Below are 25,070 nucleotides of genomic sequence, written 5' to 3'. Positions count from 1 at the left end.
TTATGTACGGAGTTACTGAATTATGTAATTTTTTAAAATATCTTTTTAATATATATTGGCTCGTAATGAGCCATGTTGAATGTACAACCTGCAAAGTGCTAGAGTATGACTTTAGACCCCATCCAGATCTAAAGTAGTACAGCAGGGGCCAACCAACAGATCATTTGAATCACACACCCTTGTGGCTGATGAGAATGTGGAGCGCTCTTGCAGGGAAAGAAATTGAGGCTCACTAGGCTCACACCACTGACTTGAGTGGGGCCACACAGTGAATCCCCAGGGAGCCTTGCCGTCATGACAAATGTGACAAGCTCGTATAACTTTAATGTCAGGAGGGAAGCAGCTTGAAGTGTTGTCATTTGAAGAATGTTGATGAGGTTGAGGAAGAGAATCTCCAGCCTTCGCACTTTTAAAAATTCAAGGCCTGTTAGGAAAAAGGAAAGGAGATTTACACACATTGCAAAGTTCTATGGAAATTGATGAGCTGAGGACTGTGTGTCCAGCATTTACATCTTCTGAATCACTAAACGGGAATTTTTTTTTTTTACAATTTTCAATTTCAACGTGTCTTTATGATGTTTCTTGGCACGTCCTTGTTCTTTGGCTGCTGCAGGGTGCTGGAATCTGAAAGGAAGCCAGCCTTGTCTCTTGCTCCCAGAACCCTGCTGTTTCCTGTCCCCTGTGTAAGCTGCCGGTAAATGAGTGGGCTGGTCATCTCACACCCTGGGGCTCTACCTCGGGCTCCTCAGACCACCAGCTGTTGTGTTTAAGAGTAAGTCATGCACCAGTTAGCATGATGAATCCGGAGCATAAGTTCAAGACTGCACCGTATGTCCCCTCCACCTTTACCAATGGCCTCGAACAAATGTGATGAACCGCATGGCATTACGGACGAAAACAGCCATTCAAATGAATCTAAGAAACATCTTAAAGAAGACAGAGTGACCTAAATCTCTGAAACTGTCCGTTTCAGAGATGTTAATGGGCTTGGTTGAACCACTATCGCTCCTCAGCGGGCCGAGCAGATACTGTAAATCATGGTGCATTGTTTCTCTCTATGTGGCGCTTTTCATCTATGAGACATTTACTCTGAGAAAGCCTCAGCATGAAACATTTTGATCCCAGTCTATATTGAATATAAGATTTCTTTTTTTTTTTTTTTTTGTGGTTTTCATGAGTATTTTGTGGAGATGGAGCTCTTTGGGGAGCACAGGACTGCAAATAGTTTTCTTGCTGTATTATTACTTTTTTCTTCTGGATGAACAAAACTTCACCAACTCGTACGTATATACAGTGTGTTTGCATTCTACATTAAGCTGAACGATGAGCCAATAATTGATCATAATGGAAAATGCATATGCTTCTCTTTAAATGACTGGTGAAATAATTGTCAGGAAAGCTTAGAAAAAAGGCTTTAATTTTGGCTGATAAGTTGCGATTTCATTTATTTCAATTGCTTTTATTTAAGATTTAAAGTAAATTATATTTTATCCACTGTTTTTATTATAGACATATGAGTAAATGTGTCAAATAAAACCCTTTTTAGGCATGTGACCATATATGGTAACTTCCACCTTTGCTTCTGTAAAACTGACAATGACAGAAAATGAATGATTCCAAAGAACAGTCATGCAGTACTTGGAAATGTGAATTTCTCTGTGAGGGTTATACATTATGTTGGTATTGTATAACAGTGTATCTTTTTTTATTTTTATTTTATACAGTAAATCTTATTTCCTGCTGAGTTGGACAGCTTGATATATTTGTTATTCACACATTGTCTTTGTGTTTGTGAACTTTCCAACGGGAGGGTAAACTGCAAACAAACTTACATACAAGCCCGAAAAGGATTTGTATAACTGACAAACCCCTGATGATGTGTGCAATGTCTCTTTTCATGGATGATGTATGGACAGTCATGTGCTAATATGTTTTATTCCCCGAGGTAGCATTCACTGGTGTGAATTTTGTTTGTAAAATTGGCCACAGACATTATCCGTGACCCAGGCATGAAGCTCCACGGTATATTGTAAGTCTATTTTAATAGACTGAATGCATGACTGAAGCTACTGGGCATAAGCTCCACTCAAGTGTTTGACTTGCACCATGGCTTACCTTTGACATTTAACTCAGAAGTCCCCCACTGCACTCTGGTTCCAGGTACAAAGTGTTAAGCCTGAGAAGTGCAGGAATGCTCATCTAAGCATTAATGCATAAGAAATTGAGTTAAATTTAGTTGAAGTGCAGAATGAAGGTGTTAGATTGGAGGAATACCCGAGTTTATAAGAAGTTCATCAGTCCCACTTGTCAATCAGGGGAAACAAGTTGTTCATTTTACTCATATTTCTCTATGTTTCAATTGCCTTCATGTATCTTTCTAATTTGTAACTATGTCTTGGAGGAAATATGCATTACTGACTTAGGGTTCTATTTTTCCATGGGAAATGATGACTGCGTGGTACAATACTGATCCAGACACTGACTCTGTTATCAAAGCAACACAGTGACTCTTTTTAATTCTTATTCTGAGGCAAGTACAGACGAGATAAAAATCTCCTGTGAGCTGTATCTTGCGGAAGATGCGCTCGTGTCAACATCAAAATGAAAGACACAGTGTGACCTTAAACCTAAAGCCTTTACGTCTTTTGTAACCTAAACATAACCACACACACCGGTTCAGGATTCCAACCCTGCTCTCATTCCTGTGTTGTTGTTTGTTTGTTTTTTTTAAATTATATAAATGCCGTTCACACCAAACGGTATTGCTCAGCAACAGCAACAATCAAGTATACCATCAGAAGAGAATAGACACAAAGAGTTGCTTTGAAAACATTTTTTTGAAGGCATTATTGATGTTGATGCTTTTTCTGACTTTTTAGATGCAAAACTCCAATAAATGGGAGGACATCCAACTTTTAGCTTGTAATAATGTTTTTTTTGTGATAAGCATTGCTATTGTGTCACCACGGTGGATTATTTGAAAAGGTGAACGCTGCAAATAAATCTTCGTGATCAGTGCCACACGTGCCATGATCGAGCCTCTGAAGGCTCGTCCTCGTTCCTGTTTCCCACGATGTAGCTACTGCTAGTGTTAGATTTGTTATTACGGTATTTTTCATGTTTACAAAGAGACTATTGTAGTTTAACCCTTTATTTGAGATTATTTTTACCTGTCTGTAATGCAAATGGTACTCTGGTTTTGGTATTTTTGTGTCACAAAGGCATTGCAATGGTCATCGCCGACAGATTGATATTTTGCTTTTTGATATTTCCACCTCAGTAATAGTGTTTCCTTTAGCTGGGCTACTCTTTCAATAGAGAGCTTTGCTTGTGCTGATCTGTGATTGTGCAGAAATACCTCCACCACTTATCATTGTTGAGGAAAATCAGCCAAAGATGTTTAGCTGAAGGGGGGAAAAAAACATTAAAAAGTGGAAGAAAATGTCAATTTTGAGAATTCATCCCAAACAAAACTTCTTTGTAGTGTAGCCGCACAATGAAAACACCTCTTTGATAAACTCACTCTTGTCTTATTATTATCTCTCGGCAGTGCTTGTTATTTTATATTAATGGAAACAAGGGATAATTGCAAACTAAACAGTTAACGCATCACTGTCGATGCATTCAGAGTTATTTTCCCTACATTGCTGTCATGTGTCCAGTACACAAGCTGTCAAGCTTAAAGGAGGTTAAAGTTCACAGCAGATTGGCAAAGAAATGGCTGTGAAATCACTTTCACGACATCTTGTTGCATCTCACATTTGCTAAATGTACCATGGTTTATATCATTGTCACTTTTTCTTTTTTTTCTTCTTAACCCTGGAAGTCATTTGAAAGTTAGACAATCTTTTAGCCATCTCCGAGCTCGGTAACATATGGTTGGAGCGATTGTGGGAATTATCTGTGTCATCTTGTTTGGACATATTCAATTTGGGACTCAAGCCCCAGCGGAAATAGTTGAAAGTGGGTGATTTGGGTGATGGAGAGGAGATCCAGATGGCAGAGCAGCAGTAAGATCAATCGAGCTTGATGCATTTTTCCCACTTCAACATGCAGACAGATGTGATTCAACACAGTAATTGGGTTTACTTCCAGTTCAAAGATTTCTGTTGACAAGTAGTAACACCTTGAAACGAATTGGAAGCTCGGTAGTAAATACCCTTAAGTAGGTTTTATTCCAGTGATGAATCTATCGTGACAGTGAATCATCTTGATCTTCTCACTATTTTTAAAAGTTCAAAGAATTGAGTTCAGTGTTTTGACTTTGGTGATTGATGTAATTGACGATTTGCTAACCATTTTAAAAGTCATTTTTGTTTTTTTTCAAGTGAATACCGGAGCCGCAGTTGACTTTTTCAAAATATTTATTCTGTTGGCAATAATATATGTATATTTAAAACGTTTTTTTTATTGCTTAACTACATTTTTGGGCTACTTGTAATTGCAAGGGGTGACAAAGTGGATTATGTAGTTTATCAGAGTTAAACTATATGACTGAGGGAATCCTTTATTATCCTGATTTTAAAAGGCAACATATCATCTGGAGTATTAAACCAGCGACAATAACTTTCCTTCTGCCCTAAGCTTTTTTTTTTTTTCCCCCATTTCATTCAACAATAGAGAGCATTCACACGGGGTACCATCACTCAACAAGCTCTAATTGTATTTGTGAGTGTGATTGAGTTTCCATTTGCCCTCTAATCTAGGTCATGTCAGCTGAATAAAAGCCCCGCTAAATGTGCCGCAGCCCAAATAAAGGGAGGACAGTCATGGCCCAGATGTGAGCGCTCTCTAAGCTGTACCTGAGTCAATAGATCTTAAAGATAGAGGTGTCAACCTTTCACAGGGAGCTAAGGTATTGGCAGCCATTTAGCTTTTGCTGTCCAGTGTGGTTTTAGTCCAAAGAAAGTAGGGAGTGAAGCATCGAATTGCTTTGTTTTTTTTAAAAAAGAAATGTTTTTAGGTTAACATATACCAGGTACTTAACACAAAAGACACTGAAAAGAGGATGGTAATGAAGCGCCATAGGAAAAAAAAAAAAAAGACAGTAATTCATCATTCACAGAAATGACATCAAGAATATGAGGTGCGATTAAAAAAAAACAAAAAAAAAAACTGCATACTGCACTTGACTGCACAAACTGTCATTGCCCACTGCTCCCTATGAGGTAGTCAAACTCATACTGCCCGACACTTCTTTCAGAGCTCCTGCCACACTTGGAAATCCTCTGGAAGTCCTGTTCCTTGGAAATGTCAGTCTCCATCTGCGACACATCATAGATCCTCACAGTGTCAATATGGCAGCCTTTCAGCCTCAACTTGTGGAGGAGAAAGAAGTCATATGGAGCCGAGCTCCAAACAGTAAAACCTGGACGGATGTCAAACTTGATTGGTGCATGAGATGAGCAAGTGTGTTTAGCACACTCAGAGTGCTAACTGACCCCAGAAGACAGTTTTGAAGTGTGGCTTCAACCTTGTGAGCGAGGAGAAAAATACACTACCGTTCTTGGTTATGCTCCTGACCTGACTTGCCTTTTTCAGCCCTCTTCAGGTATTGTGTAAAAATACTGCAATGTTTTTTTCTGACTGAAGTGACGGACATTTGACCTGTTTGTTTACTATAAAGCAATATACCTCCAGGTATGTTAGCCCATATAGGGAGAAAGTGATAGAATTCAGACTGAATCATTGTTAAAAACACAGAAAATATGTTTGAATTATGGATGTCCCTGGAGACCTTGTTTGAGTGAATTGAGATGTTAAAGAAAATAAGGATCTGGTTTCTACAGATCTGGGCTCTCATTTGAAGGTGCGTGTGTGTGTGTGTGTGTGTGTGTTGGTGCTACGTGGCAGCTGTGCTTTGGAGAGCAGTGAAGGGGCTGGTCTGAATGAGACTGGAGTGAGAAAGTGGTGGGAGATCAATGATAATAAATGCGATTCATTCAAAATTGGTGCTTCCCAGTTATCGAGCGCAAATCTGCTGCGGTGCGAAACCCCTACTAACAGGCTGCAGTCACTGGTGTCCTAAAAGCAGACAAACACAAGCCCGGATTTAATTGTAAATGTAGGTTACTTGCATAATGCATACTGTATGGAGTGCACTTAGTTCTTTTAGACTCTTTCGAGCAAATTGTTTTCAGGGGAACAAACTTGCAATAAATCTCACCAGCTCTGAGTACAATAGACGAGGCCACGCTCTTTAGCAATTAATTTAATTTACTGCATCATTACGTCTTCTTTATGAATTTTCAGCGTGGGTGAATAATAATTTCTTTCCCTCTCTTCATTTCATGATATGCTGGGGAAGTTGGCTCACAGCTCTGGTGAGAATGTCCTCACTTTATAAATGCTGGCAAGAGTGGTCAAGAGATGTACCAGATGGCACGGCCCATATGCAGTTTGCCCTTTGGCCAGGTAGACTAATGAATCCTTTTGGGAGTTAATCTGGCATATTAGACCCTCTACGGGCAGAAAACTCTCTTCTCCCACAGCTGCACAGAAATATCTTTGAGTTTTCAACATTTCCATGTGACACATGTTTACAGTAATAGAGCCACATTTACAAAAAAAGTATGTTGTGTATGAAATTACCCAATTATGAATAATTTACAACTTGGGTGGGCAATATTTCTCCCTACGAGAGACATGAAGAAAATGTGACTACGGTGGAGAGCTGAGCAATATTTATTTTCACAGCTCTGCTCCATATTGATACATTTTCTAACTACATAGCAGTATTTGATGGTGTTGAGAAACTTTTGTTCCTGCTTATATCGAATTGTGTTTTCATTGACTACATTGATTGAATATCTAACCGTTCCAACACAACAAAGATGGATAAATGTTTCCTTCAAGCATGAGCCACAATGTGTAAAGTTAAAGCTACCACATTGCAACTAATAACATAATAACTTGCCAATAATAATAAAATATTAAAATATTTCTTAGAATCACAGTTGAGAGAGAGTGCTGCCTAATCTGCATCATCAATGAATGAGTATGACGATCCATTGATCAAATGTAACAAACCTGCAAAAAGGCTTGTATTACCAAGAAATGAAGTGTTATTTATGTTATCAAACCAACTCCTGTTATCACATTGTTGGCTGTATTGAATTTAAAGTGGCCAAAATAATTACATTATTGGCATTATGTCCTTGACCATTATTGATCATTACATACCACCCTTAGGATAAAAGTGGTCACATTGCAGGCATTAAATACATTTATTCTTTTGATTCATCGTTTTTCTGTGACCCTTCTTGGGTGGGCCAGCGACATACAAATGACCCAATGTGGCCCCCAGGCCATACAACACCCGAGTGTGCTTTACACATTTTCTGGTTAGTCAGTCTTTTGATTTTTCTAATCATGCTGGTTTGTTCGAGCAGCAGTGGTGTTTCTCTGTATGTTTCCAACTGCAAATGGACAATTGATGATGTCCGTTACTGCAGTGGAACCGAACACCTTTACAAGGACAGTGAAGGTCCTTGGAACTGTGCTTCATGGAAATTATGAAGCGTCCTACTTCTGTCTGATTTCTATGGACGAGACTTGAGAGTGCAGTGTGGTGAGTTAAATAAAAAAAAACAACAAGAAATAGAATAGAATTGAAATGAAAAGAAATATTATCATTGGAAGAAATGTGTTGAATGTGGAACTAGAATTTATTCCAGGAAATGTGGTTGTAAATGAGTAGGAGATGGATGGCGAGGGCTTTACATCGACAGTGTGAAAAGATTGCTTCGGCTATCGCGGTCCCTGGTTGGTCCTTTGTCAGCTTGTCACTCAGAATGCAATAAAACATGGAGATTTAATGGAGACGTACGAGTCCAAGTGCAGCCTGAAAAATTCTCCTGTTTCATCAGCTTATTTCTACCATATCTGTAAAGGTTTAGGACTTGTAGATTATATTTTTGGTTTTATTATGATTCAAAACATATTTGCGACACATTTTTTTCTTTTTCTTTTTTCTTTTTTTTAACAACCATTGAAAACAATTCTTTGCCCTCAATATTTCAATATTTCAATAATAAAAATGGAACCATTGTTGTTTTGGAAATTCTGACAATCAGGCAATGTTACGTAATGCCAAGTACATTCTGTAACTCACATCTTCAAGTATTAGCCCCTGTTTCATTAACAGGCGGGTGGCTGTTAATCTGAAATTAATTGTTTTTGTTAAGTAAAACACAGTTTACATTTTGTTTTCCAATAACTTTCCTCCTGTTAGAAGTAGCCTGATATACCCTTTTTTCTTAACGAAAGCTTGCACAACAGTGTCTCATTTGATTGTTGCATCAAATCTACTCTTAACAGGATCTACCACATCGCAGTGGACGCCTAAGGACCCCCTTAACTGCAGCTTTGAAGCTTTATCCTCAGGTTTTCCTTTGAAGGTTTATCATGAGTTTGCAAAGTGACTGAGACTAATCGGAATTCAACTCCACACTCTGTGACTATTGAGGTTCCACACCTTGTAGCACAACAACATGATGTATAGACCCACCCGCTGTCAGCCGTTTAGCCCAAGACCAAATAGATCAATTATTGAGCAAACACCAGTTGGGATTGGATGTCTTTGTGTACAAATGTTCTCAACCTACTTTACTTGGACGATTCAAATGCGTACCTGCATTGCATTGAGCTATTTAAGACCGTGATGAACAACATGTTTCCACCTTTTGTCCCTGCAATGTTTCCATCTTCACTTTATTTCTATTTAGAAAAGTAAAAGAAAACCATTTTCAGCAATATCGCCATAGTTTAGTAAACATACCACATACCTTAACCCCCTCCCACCGCAGCGCTATACATAATAATGCATGAGAATTTCTTTTGACATAATATATTTTCTCAGTAAAGCAAAAGGTTTAAGAGAATTCCGCTTGAGGTGCTTGTCTGCATTTTAAAAAACCTCTGGTGTGGAGATATTTGCGCTGCTTGTGTTCTGCTGGTCGAAAAGAGGAAGCAATCAGGGTTTAACCTTGCCATTCCTCTGTGGTTGATGCAAACAAGGAAGAACGAAATTGACAATTGTTGCTCATAACATACTAAATTTGATAACCTAATAGATAATATATTTTAGTGGAATTTAAATAATGTGGCATCAGAAAGGCGTCATAAATCACAGCTTAACTAAAAAAAAAATTCCAATACATTCTGTGTTGGATCAGACTATTTTTGTTTGTCATCACAAATCAAAAACTACCACAATAATTTATCACTCAACATCAATTGAGCATGTTTTCTTCTAAATTTAGTTTTAGGAGATCATTGCAATTACTTGCTAATGTTTGAGATGAGTAATTCTCAGGGTTTATTTTCAGCACAATGCCTTGGATGAGTTGTTTTTATGACTGAAAAGGCTTTTTTCCCCACAAAGAATGGGTCTGATTTGATCAATTGTGGAGGAAAAAAAAGCATTCAAACGTGTGTTTTTAAAATTTTAGTTTTTACTTGAACCTTTTAGGCAGACCTTTTATGGTGTCTTATATTTAAAAATATGGAGGTTTTGGTAAGACATCACCCATATGAGTTTACTGTGTCGTGCCAGATATGAAAAAAATTGTACTGAAAATAAGTTTTTTTTTTTTCCCATATTAATCAATTCAGAAAAAATAGTGGTTCTTTTTACTTCTGCAACTGTGATACACGTCTGTAATATCTCATCTTCTGATGAATTCCCAGAATTTCTTCATCAAGGTAACATGAACTGATTTTTATTGAAATACTTGAAAAATGTATGTATAGCACAGTCAAAAGCTTTAACTCTACGTAAACAAGATTCTTAGAGGCTACACTATTGAATAAGCAGAACACAGTTATGTCCGAAATACGACAGTGGCCACACTTGCGGTTAAAAAAAAAAAACCCTAACTTTGGCATTATTGAAAGTGTCAAATGTTGATATTGGTAATCGAGAAATCCACTGGATCCAGTGGAACCTGAACAATGATCTCCCAGTTTTTCGAGAGACATTGTTACGTTGCACACAGCAAATCAACACCTTAGTGGTAGTCACTGCACTTCGGTTCATCTGAGGCACATCTAACCTCAGATCTGCTTGTGTGCCTCTGGGGAATCCGCTTCAGTTGTTGAGCTGTCGGCTCTGCTGACAATTTTAATGAACCACTGTTAGATAGGGTATAAAAAAACGTGCCATCCTTTTTGCCTGCCCATTAGCTATGATTGCAGCATATGCCGGGATATGAAATCTCAAACACTCTGAATACATGCTTCTTTAACATCAAGGGATATGAAGCCGAAAGGAACTGAGGCCAAATACAAGGCAACAGTGGGAAGCAAAAAAAAAAAAAAACGCACATCAGATGATGTTCTTTAATCTCCACATGAACGTACCTTCAGGTCAATCCACTCGCTCTCATTGACCTAAATATTCTGCACTTTGTTGGTTCGGCGATCAGAACGTGTGCTTGCTCAAACATGCATCACGTCATAATAATCTTTAACATAACATTTGTAATGGGCGCAGGGGGGGTTTCAGTTCTGTGAGCGAAGCTGTGTCAAACAAGTGTTGTCTCCTCTTTTCCATCCGCACTGAGCTGGACCTGTGTGTGCATTTGCTCAAGCTCGTCAGCAATTTTGTCTAATTACAATGCTATGCTTCAATCATGCTTTTAGAGCGCACAGAGATAGAGATCCGGAGGGGACAAACACATCTGTGCATCAAAGAAACCGAACAAAACAAGTAATGTGTGATTGCATCTCAAACCAAACAATATTTCTCGTGCCTGGCTTGCTCTTGATTAAGGAGCATTTTGAGCTGATGCCAGAATGTTTGACTTTAAAAACCCCGAAGAAGATTAACATTGGTCCTTAATTATCTTGGCTTCTGTAATTACATACATTTAAATCTTTGATCAGCTCGTTCTGCGGGATCTGCAGCATCTGCACTCGCAGCAGCTCGAAGGACATTGCAGTGGATCTGGCTGGGCTGGGCCAGGTTGACCGTATGATCAACAGCTTTTATGTGTGCTTCATTGCACAGCGATTACCTGACTCTGCTGTCATAAATTACTGGTAATCCTGTGAGTAAATAATGGATTATGCATGCGTGTATGCTTTGTGAGCCGATCCTTGAATTTGTCATCACATTTTGAAGTAAAGATAAATAAATAGATACACCTCGATACACAAGATTTTCATCCAAAAGGAAGCACGTTTTTCCTCAATATGAAAAAAAAGAAATAAATAAAGAATTGTTTTTGATCGTGTTGACACTTTCATCAGTTTTGTCACAACACTCAGCAGATTCTCGGCTCATCCGCACTCTCAGTACGTCCTGTGTGTTAAGAAATGTAACGAATGGCCGTGTCCAAAGTGAAGAGCCTCTTTAAGTTTTTGAAAAATGGGCACAGTTTTTTAGCAGCGGCAAAGTAGTCGGCTGCAGTGCTCATTTAGTGAGTCTTTTTAACAGATGCCAAGGACGTGCACTGGGATGGTTTCCAGCGTTCCGCCTCACTTGCAACCACTGGTGATGTTAAAAAATAAAACTGTTATGTCTTCTTTCACCCGTTTCTTCTATGCGTTTTATGCATTTTAACAGCCCGGATGTTCCCCCAATTTTTTATCATGGCTACAATTTATGCATACATACATTACCCTGTAAACAACTTGTATTGACTGATTTTATTTCTTAATCAAGAGATTCTGTATTGAATTACATAAACAAAACATAAAATTAAGTACAAATATAACTTGATATCCACATTTTCTTAATATTATAGTTAAATCTATTTTATATATTTTTTTCTACATGTATTCAGGTTTTTTTGTTGTTGTTTTTTAACATAGAAATCTGCAAAATCATTTTGACTTTATTGTATTTAAGACTTGCATTCATCTTAGCAGTTGGCCAGTTTATAATCCTCACATATTCTATATTAAACCACTATCTTAGTCTTTTTAATGCATCCAGTCCTTTGCTGAAACTATTAGCATCGAGCCTTATGGGTTTATTGCACCCTGACATACTCAAGTGTGCACAAGTGTAATCCTGCAAACGTGTCAAGCATTGTCAGTGGATGCAAAGCAACCAACTGGAACAGGTCAGACTTGATCCAGTGAGCCAAAGTAAGTCCCATCTAGATTTTGAGACGATTAATTCCTAACTTTACTGAGATCTTTTGAATTATACCTCATCTTTTGAAACAAATGGAGCAAAGTCGATATGCAAAAATACTGAACACGGTTGTTGTGTTATTTTTGAATTACTGCTATTTATACCCTCCTGTTTTTTGTATCTGTTTTATGGAAAGCAGCCAGAAAAATAGACAGCTGAGAAAAGGAGCAACATGTCACAAATTCAAAGTCACAATATAATAAACATGCAGCTCACACGCGCCTGCTACTCACAAATTCCTGTTTTGTGCTGGCTTATGTAACAGCAGCATCACCGTTTTTTTTTTTAAAGAGGAAGTAGCTGGATATGTCAGAATATGTGTTTATGCAAAAGCAAGTTTGAGAGATGAATAGAGAAGTGCACAACCTGCGAAAGCTAAAAAGCACCACACATTCCTTTCAGCTGTCATTCACACTTAAGTACAACTCTGCCTTCTATTGATTCTTCTGTTTTGCCGACCTTTAGTGACCAACAGTGGTATTCCACCTACTTTGACAACTTAAGTCAATTTACGGCATCAACAAGAACTTCTAATTGAAAGGGACATGCTTCAAAGTGTCAGGGTCTCTGAATGCAAGAGTATCCTTATTTCACTTTCGGTGTTTATTTTCCCTCGGCTAGTGTTTGAGTTATATCCTGATAAGCACTGACCATGAACCACCATTTACCGACCTGTTGACCCATGCCAATCAAATGTTATCTTTAGTCAGCCTTGAAAATCAAATCGTTAGTGTGGACACCCTTCGCTAAAGACTAAATATTATGCTACATTACCTTTTTAATCCTTTTTTTTTTTTTTAATGACAACATACACACACGCCGGCCTCTTCATTCATTAGGTGTACTTGTGGAAATGCGCATCAGGAAAATAGCTAATCATCCAATCACATGGCAGCAACTAAAAGCATTCAGCAATGTAGACACGGTCAAAATGGCTTGCTGGAGTTCCAACTGAGCATGAGAATGGGAAAGAAGATGATTTTGGTGACTTTAAACTGTCTTCGTTCTTAGTGCCAGGTGGTCTGGTCTAGTAGTTGTTGATATTCTAGGATTTTCACACACCGCCATCGCAGAAAAATGTACTGACAATGAGAAAATATCCATTGAGTAGATGTGCTCTGGGCCAAAAGGCTTTTGTTGACACAAAAGGAGAATGGTTTGACTAGTTTGTGATAGAAAGACAACAGTAGTACAAAGTACCACTTGGAATGCTGAACTCCATCCCCACCACACAGTCTGATTGAGCGGAGGGGCTAAAGCAAGAAAAGACCACACCTGTTAACTAAGAAAGGGAAGCTGAGACATACTCAACATTGGACAGCAAACAATTGAACAGGGTCTAGTCTGATGAGTCAGATGAGCCTCAAACTCTGGTGCAGAAGTTAGTGTAAGAATTTGGTGTAAAAAAACACGAAAGCATGGATCCATTCAGCCTGATATGATGGTTCAGGCTGCTACTGGTGTGATGAATATTGTCCTGTTAGTATTAATTCAGCATTCTTTAAATGCCACGGGCTACCTGCGTATTGTCCCTGGCCATGTCCATCCCTTGATGACTACAGTGTACCCATCAATCTGATGGCTCCGTCTCGCAGGATATCACAATGACCACTATTGCCACAAAGCTCAACCAATTTATTTATTTTTTTTTCAACATGACCATGAGCTTACTGTACTGAAATGGCCTTCAGTCACCAGATTTCATTCCAAAAGAGCTCTTTGGGATATAATGGAATTCATGTTGTGGCGGTTCAGCCAACAGTTCTGCAGCAAATGTGCAATGCTGGCAAATCAAAACTCGAATTTCTCAGAAATGCTTTCAGCAGTTTGACGAATCCACGACGGCAAGAATGAAGACCGTTTTGATGGCCAAAATATGTCCAACCTGCTTCTAGCAATGTGTTTTGGCCTGTGTTGTATATTGAAATAGAATAAACAGAATAGACACAACACATAAAAGGCACGATGGTAGATGTGAGTGTCGGTAGAAAACATAAAATGTCATAGTGTCATATGTATCCTACAATCCTTCTGCAGGATTGTTTTCTCAGTGGAAAGCTTCGGCCGGTTTTAGCACAATATTGCTTTTTAGGATTTCATAGATTAAGGCTTGTCACAGTGGAAAAATCAAGTGTGGCAGCTAAGATATGATAACCGGAGAAACAAAATTACCTTATAAAACCACCAGATAAATATTGTTTGCTGTGTTTCATCATTTTCTGTGTCTCAAAGAGTTCAGATTCTTTGGCCAGGAGGTTTGTGCTTTACTCTGGAGGTTTGTGTTGAACTGTTGATGGTGCACCTCATTACTGTAGCTGGGTGCCTCTCTAAGGACTGATTAAGGATTGAGCACGTTTGAGAGTGCCAGCACGTACATACTGCATCTTCCTTGTTTCATTATCTATGCATAGCCCCTTCATCGATAGCTTACTGTATATGTATGCAGATCGCCACTGTTTCTGCCCGTGTCCGCATTGTGCACTGTGGAAGGACTTTTGCAAAAAGGCCTCACAATCTAAGTCTCGTGTGCACGGCAGCATTTCCTCACTGGCACAGCGACATCCACTTCATCTTTCTTTTTCAAATGTTAATAGGTAATACTGGAAACCCCCAGCTGCTTGGCATACTGTTTTCAAAGTCTCTGATAATGATGTGGGACTCTTTCAGTAGGCGAAGACAGAAATGTGACACATTCATTGACTCATTAAACATTTGCAATAAGTCACATTATTTTCTAAAGATTTTGCACAATTGCTGCTGTTTTCATCAAATAACATTTACTGGTTGCACAGATGTTGCATCTGGAAGAAAATATGCATTCATACTTTCAGTGTTTGACAAAACTAAGCACTGATCTTTGCAGTTTTTGATGGAAATATTAGTTCTCATTTAAATTTTTTTATTTTTTCAAACATTAGTTATTTTTGTATGTCAAGGGAGATTGTTATTTTTGTGTTTTCTCTACTGACCAAAGCAGTTATTATGTCTTTAAAGGTTATATGTGTTGGAATTTAAGATAGCAGCCATGTATGGATAGAATGGCAAATAAGCAAGAGCAATAGAATAAGTAAATATGTAAGAAATTGTATATCAGAAATGAAATCTTCCATTTGCCAATAACTACTCAACAACATTCAGACGGCATCAACACGACGGTAAATGAGCACCAAATCAAATAAGTGTTCGCAATTAAGCTTACAGCAAAACGTCATTCAGTCATATTTTTCAGTGTTTGCAGATTTAGTCGCGCTTGGCCAAGTCTCTGTTCACTTGAGTCTGTTTGATTAAAGGCTTTACAGTGGAGGAGCGCGTTCCTTTTTTTCTTGATGTCTGGTCGTACAAAATCTAAAATGAAGGTGTTGTTCGGGTTTTTCTTCAGGAATCTGTCAACACCTTGGTGCAATCATCATTCTCCCTAATGTTGCGTGTCTTTCAGTCACTGGCTTGTGATGCGCCGACTTTAAGATACTGGTAAAGACACGGTCGGTTGAGCCCAGTTTCCGTCTGATGGTGTTTTGCGCATTATGGCTGCAGGGATAAGTATTTCATTTTGTCTGGCTTTAAAATCTATTTTTTCTCATCCCTTTATATGGTTCAATTATTTTTACACAATAAACGTACTCTCGTTCCTCACAGAGATAAATGTGTTTCTGAATATCCTTTTCTAATCTTTAATGAGAGGGTTTCCAACTATGTGTGGGACTTTACTCAGTGTTTGTGTTCAAAAAGCCACAGACTTGTAGCTCAATTTTCAAATCGTGTTTGCTGTGTGAGCTAACCACACGGAGGTTGTCTTATAATATTACTTACTTAGTGTCTTTGAATTATATTTCCTATTGTTTAGGTAAGGTTGACGGTCTCACATGCACAAAAATCAAGCAAATCTTTTCCACTTGATTCAATAGTCCAAATGTATTAAAACTAGTGCTGTCAATCGATTAAACAAATTTTAACTAATTAATTGCACAATTTTCTGTAATTAATTGTGTTTTATCGCATTGTTTTTCTACTGAAGACTGAAGCTTGTAATGGATATTTATTCAGGGAAAACCACGGAATTAATGTCGAGAGACTATATATTTAAATTCAAAGACTCTTTTCATAATGTCCTTTTAGCTTTGCGTGATGCTGTTTCTCTCCCAGATTCGCAAAATAATATTTCAAAATCAAGTATCCTGATTTGTGGCGATGAAACATACAGTTCAGATTTTCTATCGAGTTAAGCAAGTTGACTTGAGTGAGCCTAAAATAGTTTCTAAAAGGGGAGATTATTGCTATGGAGTCATTTGAAGACGGTGAAAAATGCTCTTTACTTAATCTATGCACTGTCAACGAGAACGCAATGTTGATTAGATTAAAACTTGAATGTTTGTGTTGAATAGAACTGAATAAACTAGGTCCAAAAAGTAGGGCCAATCTGTGTGAGGTGCATTATTCTCTAATCTATCGCTGGTGTTTGGCAATTTAGCTGCAAAGTCTGATTGTTCCTCTTATTTAAGAAGGAGTCACAGTTGTGAAGAACATGCATTTGTAGATCTAAGTATGTGGGTTGAATCCATGAAAAATGTGCAAATTTATTTATTTCAATGTGAAGCTGCTTTTCACTGCTGTTGCTATTGAGCCTTGTTTGGTGTTGTTTAGACATCTGGACCAGAGAGATTGTGCAGTTTATTTCCATAGAATTTCAAAAAACAAAGGGAAAATATTCAAGCTGCTAAAAAAGAATCAATAGTAAGCTTATAACTTATAATGTCAAAGAGTCATGTACTCAGCTTCAAAGTTCTTCATTGCCTTATGGGGCCCTTTCAATTCTTCACTTGCTGTCCTCCAACGTTCCCAGTTTTGGCGTACTGTGCTTCGTCTTTTGGTGTTTTTGATAAATAAATAGCAATCTTATGTTTTGCTCAACACCAAACAACACACAGGCAGTAAGTAGGTGGTGAAACATTAAGCAGCTAAAGAGCTTTCAGAGACGCAGGAGCTAGATTAAGAGTTACTTTGATCAGGTATCCCGTAATCCTGTCTGCAAATAGTGCATGTTTTGATAGTTTAATGGATGTGTAAACAGGCAATTAATGATCACGATTCAATAGTGTGTTATTGTTTTGTTTACACTGTGCCATGTTATCCCTGAGTGGGGGGAAAAAAACCCAATCATTGCAGGTTTAATGCAGCCAAAAGTGCTCATACTTTTGGCTGATGACAAAGTTCAGTTAGTTAAGCCCCTTGAAGCATCTTTGTGATTTGAGAAACAGAAAACAATGGACGTGATCTGACTTGATGTGGCACTTTCTACAATCAGCACTGTCTCTGTTCCTGAATGTTCTGCTTTCAATTTGATGTAACACGGATGTATGTAAGTGATCTGTCAACATCACGGTGCTTTTATTCTATCTGTGTTATAAGGTAAATCCTGCCCGCTCCATCAAAGTCACTCGCTGTTTCAGACGATTGCAGGTGACCGACAAAATATTATTCTTTCCCATTTGTTACAGTCTGTCCTGCTTTGATAGCCTCAGTGGTGAGAATCCTAAAATCACAGGAGTGTTGCGATCAAAGACTTGGCTTATCCTTTTGAAAAATCCAAATCCTGCGACAGCGATGTGTGTAAAAATGCCGCTCTACATCTGTGTCTTCTTCAGGTGAGCACCTGCGCGTCTGTCCTCAGGGATACACCTGCTGCACGTCTGAGATGGAAGAAAAGCTCAACCAGCAGAGCAAACTGGAGTTTGAGAACTTGGTGGAGGAGAGCAGCCACAACATGAGAACGACTTTTGTCTCCAGGCACAAAAAGTTTGATGGTAAGCTCCTCTCATTGCATTTGTTTTCGTCTTTTTATAGCAAACAGATGCTGTGAGACATATAAATAGTCGTCCCAGACGCCATCACTACAAGTGGAGCGTACGCCAGACAAGCGTTGTCGAACTTATAAATACAGCCTACTGATGACGTGATTAATAATTACTATGGCTGCTGTTAATAAGACATGAGCACATTGTTTCTGAGCATAGTCGATCTGCAGTCTGTCTCTCCGCTCTGAACTCGTCACTGTCATGTTTCTCCATGTTTCCTCTGTCTGTGGGGTTGCCTCGCTGGCGATCACCACTGTTCTCTTCACACTCTTGAGCGCAACATGATCGTGTGATTGCCTGACAGAACGCTGCGTTATCTGCTATCAAGGTAGCCATCGCGAATCTACTCACATTATCCCAGTAGAAGATGGCGTTCGATTGGCATGAGGAGCGGTTCATGTCGAGACATCTATCTTCCAGTGTTGGTGGCGACTCAGACTCTGATCGACGGCGGTTGGAAAAATAGGCTCCGTAAATGTTGACCCGGCTGAGTCGCGTTGTCATATTATTGTGAGTGGGTAATAGTCAGGACACGTATGAAATGTGTTGGATGAATGGATGGTTCCACTTCTTCCTTACCAATTTTCAGACATGTTGAATTGTGAACTTTCTTTTAAATTTTGTGTCTGCCAAGTTTGTTTAAGAAAACAAGTTGGCTTGTCAGTGAATGACAGTACCTCCGTTTCTGCGGCGAGAATATTAGAAATTCAATTGATATTTATTCAAAATATTGTGTTAGTATTCAATCCAGTAATTTAGATAAGACAGTGTATTTATTCTTTCTGAGTAAATTTAAAGTTAACTCCCGACATAAAATAAATCCCAGGTTTAGTCTGTGGTCTGATGAAAGTGCTCTCTGCAGCCATTGTTTCTACTCCGGGAAAGCACGCTTGTGTGGGAAGGACTGTCACTCCGTATCACCGCAGTACCATGTGGATGAGAGAAAACTCTTCTCTGCATGGCTCCTGCTTTCATTTAAAGTAGAATGCAACCAAGCACAGGTTTAAGACAAGAGGCGCTTTGCAGAGTTGGCAAGTATCAAAGTATCTGTACATTGTTACTCTACTTAAGTAGACTTTTCGCCTGTGCCCTTATTTAAGATTCACTTGAATGAGGACATTTTATTTTCCCCTCCTACATTCCAACATGAATTTTTGTACTTTCTACTCCTTCCATAGTTAAAACCTGCTCCAAGATTAAAGGTACTAATGGTAACAGTTATCAATCTGTTAAATTCAAGAGTGATCAGCCTATTACCTGTTTTTACATTAAAAACTAATGAATTCGCCAACTTTCTAACAAAAAACTCTGATTTACATTGACTCATCAATTTGTGTCATTACTCATGATTTAATTGGTGTATTCACACTGAAAAACATAGTACTTGAATAATAATAACTACAACTTTCACCTGTATTGTTCTCTAATTTATGCTTTTTTAATTTTAATGTAATAATTGATTCAGTGCTTTTACATATAAAGAAATATCTGTAATTCTATTGAAGCAAAAAGTAGTTTTCTTGATACTGTTATCGTTTGTCTTTACATTTTGCATGTAAGGCATTTGTATATAGTTTGCAACAAAACACATACGTGCAAAACTGAGTTGCATGTATAAAATCAATGATGAGCAGCTTTTTCCAGCTGATCTCTAAGCAGCTAAAAAAAAAAAAAAAAGATTTGCACATAAGAAAATTCACTTCAGCACTTCAGTTTAAAGCTTTTTTTTTTTTTTAAGAAGATACACAAAGTCGAAAGAACTACTCACTGTCACATAAAAAAGATGTGGCCGTTCTGCTGTGGAGCCCCGGTAGGGAACAATAAGTGATACAACTTTAACCAGGTGGTTTGAAATGTATGGCAAAACACTTTAAAGAATGGAGTGAATTTCTGCACTTATCACACCATCTCACATATGTTCGGTCAAGAACAATCGATATCGCGTAACATTAATGACACAAATGGCTTGTACAACTCCACTTTTTACATATGCACATACATCACCAATCCACTCAGCTTCACATCCTTCTTCGTGTGTTAACTTTCATCCACCTCATGGGGTTTGAATCATCCCTCATCAATTTTAAATGCCCTCGTTTCTGTCCCCAGTTATTTATAGGGTGCTATTATGAAAACCTTAACTTACTTTTTGATTACTGACTGCTTCCTCTGGAGGCCTGTGGATTTTGATGCATTATTGAGCCGTCCTGGAGGCATAAATGACTGTCGCACATCCAGGATTAAGGTTTAGGTACTTTGAATGTCCAATCATATGGCTAAGAACTCTTTTAACCCATCGCTCAGTAAGCTTCACACTAACCCAAGGAGACTTAAAGACCAATCATATTCCAGTGTAATGCCTGCATGGTATGGTTGGAATAAACTCTCAACCAACTATGCTGTGCAGCAACTCTGCGTTTCTTTTCTCCGTATGATCATGCTCCCCGCCTCCCAACAGCTTTACTTTATTTTTCTCAGAAAGTCCTAGTGTTCTTCGCCGTAGTTGCCCTTAGGTAACTTGAATTTGGGACCAGAAGTATGATAAATATTTGCAGTATTTATGTGTGCTGGAGAGAAAGTATGCAGGGACACTGAAATGAAGTGAGAGAGATGTGTGAAAGGGGGAGACGGGGAGAGAGTTGCATCACATCTGTTAAATAATAATTGCGGTGGATGAACCATGATAAAGGGTGCCTCATGCTCAGTGGAGTGATTTGGGACTGAAACCACTGTGCAGAGTGTCGGCGGCAGTGGAAGCCGTCTATTTTTTACCATCACTTTGATTTCTGCTCTTATATATTTAAAATGTCACGACATGTTAGACATTGTTGGTTGGAATATCAATCAGTGGCTCTCATCGGCCTCAAACACTCACAGTATTACCGATTCCAAATGCAAAATTGATCCTAATGCTGTACAATTGTGTCAGATTAATTTCATGTATGCCAATTATTTGTCTTGAGTCTATTTTTCTTTATCGTCAGCAGTACAGCATGGACTTGTTCAAATCAGGAAAAAGGTCATGTTAAATTAGAGTGTGTGTGTGTGTGTGTGTGTGTGTGTGTGTGTGTGTGTGTGTGTGTGTGTGTGTGTGTGTGTGTGTGTGTGTGTGTCTGTGTGTGTGTCTGTGTGTGTGTGTGTGTGTGTGTGTGTAAACTTTTTATAATCTGACAGACGAATAGAAAAGTAATTAAGAAATGTGCAGTGTGGATAACCAGTTTCCAGTTTCTCATTTGCATTTATTTGAGGTCAACATGGTTGAGCTGGTTTGCTGTTGGTTGACTTCTCCTTGCATCACACCACACCAAGAAGCATATGCATGCAGGATTTGCATAGACTCACTCAAATATGCATACGAATTTGCTTACTAAAGCAATCATAAAAAAAAAAAGTTCCATATTGGTGGTTGTTACTTAGGTTTACACAACTCTAAATTAATGTGCAAATATGTGCAATTGTATTTTACCTTTTTTTTTTATAGTGTTAATCAAATAATTTTCTAAATTCCCCTATAGAATACATGTTTTTCTAAATGTCGACTGATATAACTGAAGGCAATTTCTTGCATAATCGTCTCATTGAATAGCTGTAAATTAAACAATATAAACAAACAAATACAAAAAAAACCCCACAACAAAACTAACATTTTGTTTTCCAGCTTTGGCTGAAGCCGCAATATCTCAACTTACCTTGAGTGACGTCCTGAAAACTATAATTGCTTTGTTGTTCCACCAGATAAACTTAAATTAAAAGATGAACTACTTCCTATTTGATCTCAGTGCAATTCAACAGTCTGCATTGTCTTTGAAAGAAGTAAGTGAGTATGTGGCGTTGTGAGAATTTAAAGCAGATAATTGCAGACTAGTTTGATCTACATCTCCTGTATTACCTTTCTGCTTGGAATTTGCTCTCGCTGTATGCTCATTAGATTCAGTTTACTTGATGCCTTCCTCTTCTCTCTCAGGGCCTCGGCATGGGATTAGTGTGTGGCTGGTTGACTAAAGTCTGAATTGAGCTGCAGTCGCGGTTGACTGAGTTCTTTGATCCTGCCTCAGAAGAGCGTCTCTGCTCGGCGTTGAGTGCTGCAGTGTCCCTCATTCACTTCAACAATCCCTCATTCACACCCGGCCCCGACCAAGACCGACTCGAACACAACACTCCATTCTCTCTAATCTCCTGTCTCTAAAAATTCACAAGCTCCTACTGGACTGTGTAAGCTGGCAAACGGACGCAGAAAAAAGAACCACTCAGGTTTTACAGATTTATTCTTCAGCAGCAACATTTTATTTATCGGTGAAGGAAAAAAAAAAAAGAGGAAAAAAAATCTTAAAAGGAGTTTACGAGTAACAGGAGGCAAAGTGTCCGGTTTCGTCAGACAAGGTGTGTTCTGTGCTCATAATGAAGTCACAAGCTGGTAGTTTTTGTCAGCACCACAGGATATCGCTCAAATCTTAGAATATAAGGAACCGACACCAAACGTATTCTGTTGTGCGTGGAGGAACAATAAGTGGGACTTAAATAAATTTACCCCTGGAAGTAAGCACATTGCTCCTGTGCACGACACCGTGGCCCCTTATCAAGCGATGGGAGGACAAAACAAAGCTTTGATGGGAAGCTAGAGAGTGATGAGTCACAGTCAACTGTGCACTTCACAATCAACCTCATTAAAACAGCAACAGACGGAATGATGGCTGTGAAACATGTTACACATTATCTAAATGGCTAAAAACACCTTTTATTCCACTTGAACACTTGAACTACAGTAGTTTCAGCGTACAGTACTTTCCAGGAGCTCCGGTGTTTCAGACCTTTAATGCCCATTCAAACAATCGTTGTATTGTCAGGTTCACACTTATTACTGTACTAGAGACCAGCTTGGTGCCCTTAACAATGAGAGAATAAGAAATAAAAGTTACGCTTTCAAATTTAAATGAACCACATAGCTACGCAAAAGCAGATTGTAATACGTTAACTAATGGTAGGCAGCCGGTTTATTTTTCTTTTTTTCTTTTTTTTTTTTTTAAATCAGTCCACAATAGAGTTTATAACCTGTATAGACTTGAACAAGACCTACTGTATTTAAATTTGCTTCACTGCTATACTGACTAAAATCTACATTTTTTGACTGTTTACCACGTCACAATGAATGCCATGGTTTGGTTGTGACAGACTGGCTTGGCTCAGTAAGGAACCGTCCTTTTTCTCTTTTTTGTTTCTCACTTCTCTAAGAACACCTGTCACTCTGCCTCAGTATGGGGGGGGGGGGGGGGGGGGGTTCTATCTTCTGGCTATATTCCGTGCAGAATGTTGACGAGCACACTGGTTACGCAATTCGTCAAAATTCGTCAAATTCTGTGATCTCATTGGGGAAATTAAAACGACATTAAGGAAATTCTCAGACTTCAAGAACTATTGAAACTGCATCCAAGGTCAGACTCAGTCTTATGCTTTATATGGACATGAGGAAAAAAAAGAATTTAAATAATAACTCTGGTAATCTACCAACTTCCCCAGACATCACAAACTCAGATTCTTTACATTTATTATTCATGTTTGACATTCATTGAAGTACTCACCAAGTGAAAATTTGAAAATGCCCACAGTTCATAGCTGACATCAATTGGTTACATCAAAACAGGATCTCAAAGGTCCTCATTATGCTACGCTCGCCCCACTTCAGCTCTGAAGTTATGAACCAGAATAATAATCAGCAGTTTTTTTTACGTATTATATTGTTCTTAAGAAAACAAGTAATTATTTCACTTAATGATTGATCACATTCTGATAGATTGTCCTCCTAAAGCTCGATTCAACGTAGTACTTTTTTTTTTTTTTTTTTTTTTTAAATCACTGCACACTTGATTTATAACTTGAGTGTGTTTAATTACTCCACACACCAGCTCCACTTCTGCAGGCCAAATACTTCAGTTTGTGGACTGATTTGGAATTCCCATTATCCTTTGTGCATAATATAATAGCCAACATTATTAATTTATACTATGAATAAATTAAATAAGGGGGTTACACTTGATGCACAGTGCAAAGCTGATAAGATTTGGCCTCATTTAGACATTACACTCTAGTTAAAAGTTTGGCTGCTACTGCCAACTGGACACTAATTTGGCAGAAGTAAACAGTGAGAAATGTGTTAGGTTCACTTCCATAACTCAGATTTACAAATTTATCCCACATTGTAATGCTCCCCAAATGTTTCCCTGTAAGGAGAAAAGAAAGTCTAATGAGGGGGATTTTATTGTAAGGTAAAATAAGCTAAGCTGCCAATAAAAGTCCTGATTGCAGTGTGTTTCTTGCAAAAATATGTTGACTCAACGTGAAGTCAAACAAGGTGTGTGAATTTATTTTCTTCATCTTTAAGTGAATGATGAGAGTTGGCAATGCTTTTATTTTTATTATTATCAATCCAATACCACTCTGGTGTCTTAAAGGCAAATATAATACTTTGTTTGAAGGCCACATTTTTCAACAGATAGGGAAATATGCTTAGTAAGTAGTGATAAAAGAAATATAGACTTATCAAAAGACAGAAGCTATGGTTACTTTGACCATAACAAATTGGATTAAATGTCAATCTGATTAAAACTGCATCATGTCAACAGTATGATCTGATTAGATTCACCCATATCTCATTGAAATTGTGATTTGATCAGAGGAGGTGATGTAACGCTGTTTATGATCCACTTAGTACATCAATTTGCTTTTCACCGCTGACGCATTATTTGCATATTCTGTTCAGTTTCATGCAACCCTGCCACAAAAAGCCCGATACACTGCATGCTTGTCTCTTCCTGATCAGATTCAGAACAAAGGACACGATTCTTTTGTGCCCCCGCCTGTAAAGAAATGCAAAAACCTTGATTAGTCAAGTTGAGAAATCAATACTGCCGGGCCTTCCGGGTAAAACTGGGTATGGGATCATGTGTCCATCTCACAAATGGACATTACAGTGCAAAGCATTATGGGATTGATCCGCTGACTGAATGGGGTGATATTCTTAATGCAGGTAGACCTACTCTGTGCTTCTTTCAGGGGACAGGTTGAGCTCATTCGGAAAG

General features: G+C 38.4%; 1 protein-coding gene across 4 annotated transcripts in view; it reads left to right on the top strand.

The window, feature by feature from the left end:
* The window catches only part of gpc6a (glypican 6a), a 131,579-nt gene that overhangs the window by 9,588 nt on the left and 96,921 nt on the right, over positions 1-25,070 (top strand). For all 4 annotated transcript variants that reach the window (XM_080490178.1, XM_080490176.1, XM_080490179.1 and 1 more), the window contains one exon: positions 17,788-17,946. In XM_080490178.1, the coding sequence (XP_080346304.1) occupies positions 17,838-17,946 (109 nt within the window). In that variant the 5' untranslated portion in view covers positions 17,788-17,837. The remainder of the gene's footprint in view (positions 1-17,787; positions 17,947-25,070) is intronic.

The sequence above is a fragment of the Lipophrys pholis genome, assembly GCF_963383615.2.
Source record: "Lipophrys pholis genome assembly, chromosome: 2".
Taxonomy (NCBI): Eukaryota; Metazoa; Chordata; class Actinopteri; order Blenniiformes; family Blenniidae; genus Lipophrys; species Lipophrys pholis.
The sequence above is the reverse complement of the archived record's forward strand: the minus strand, read 5'-3'. Positions and strand labels throughout refer to the sequence as shown.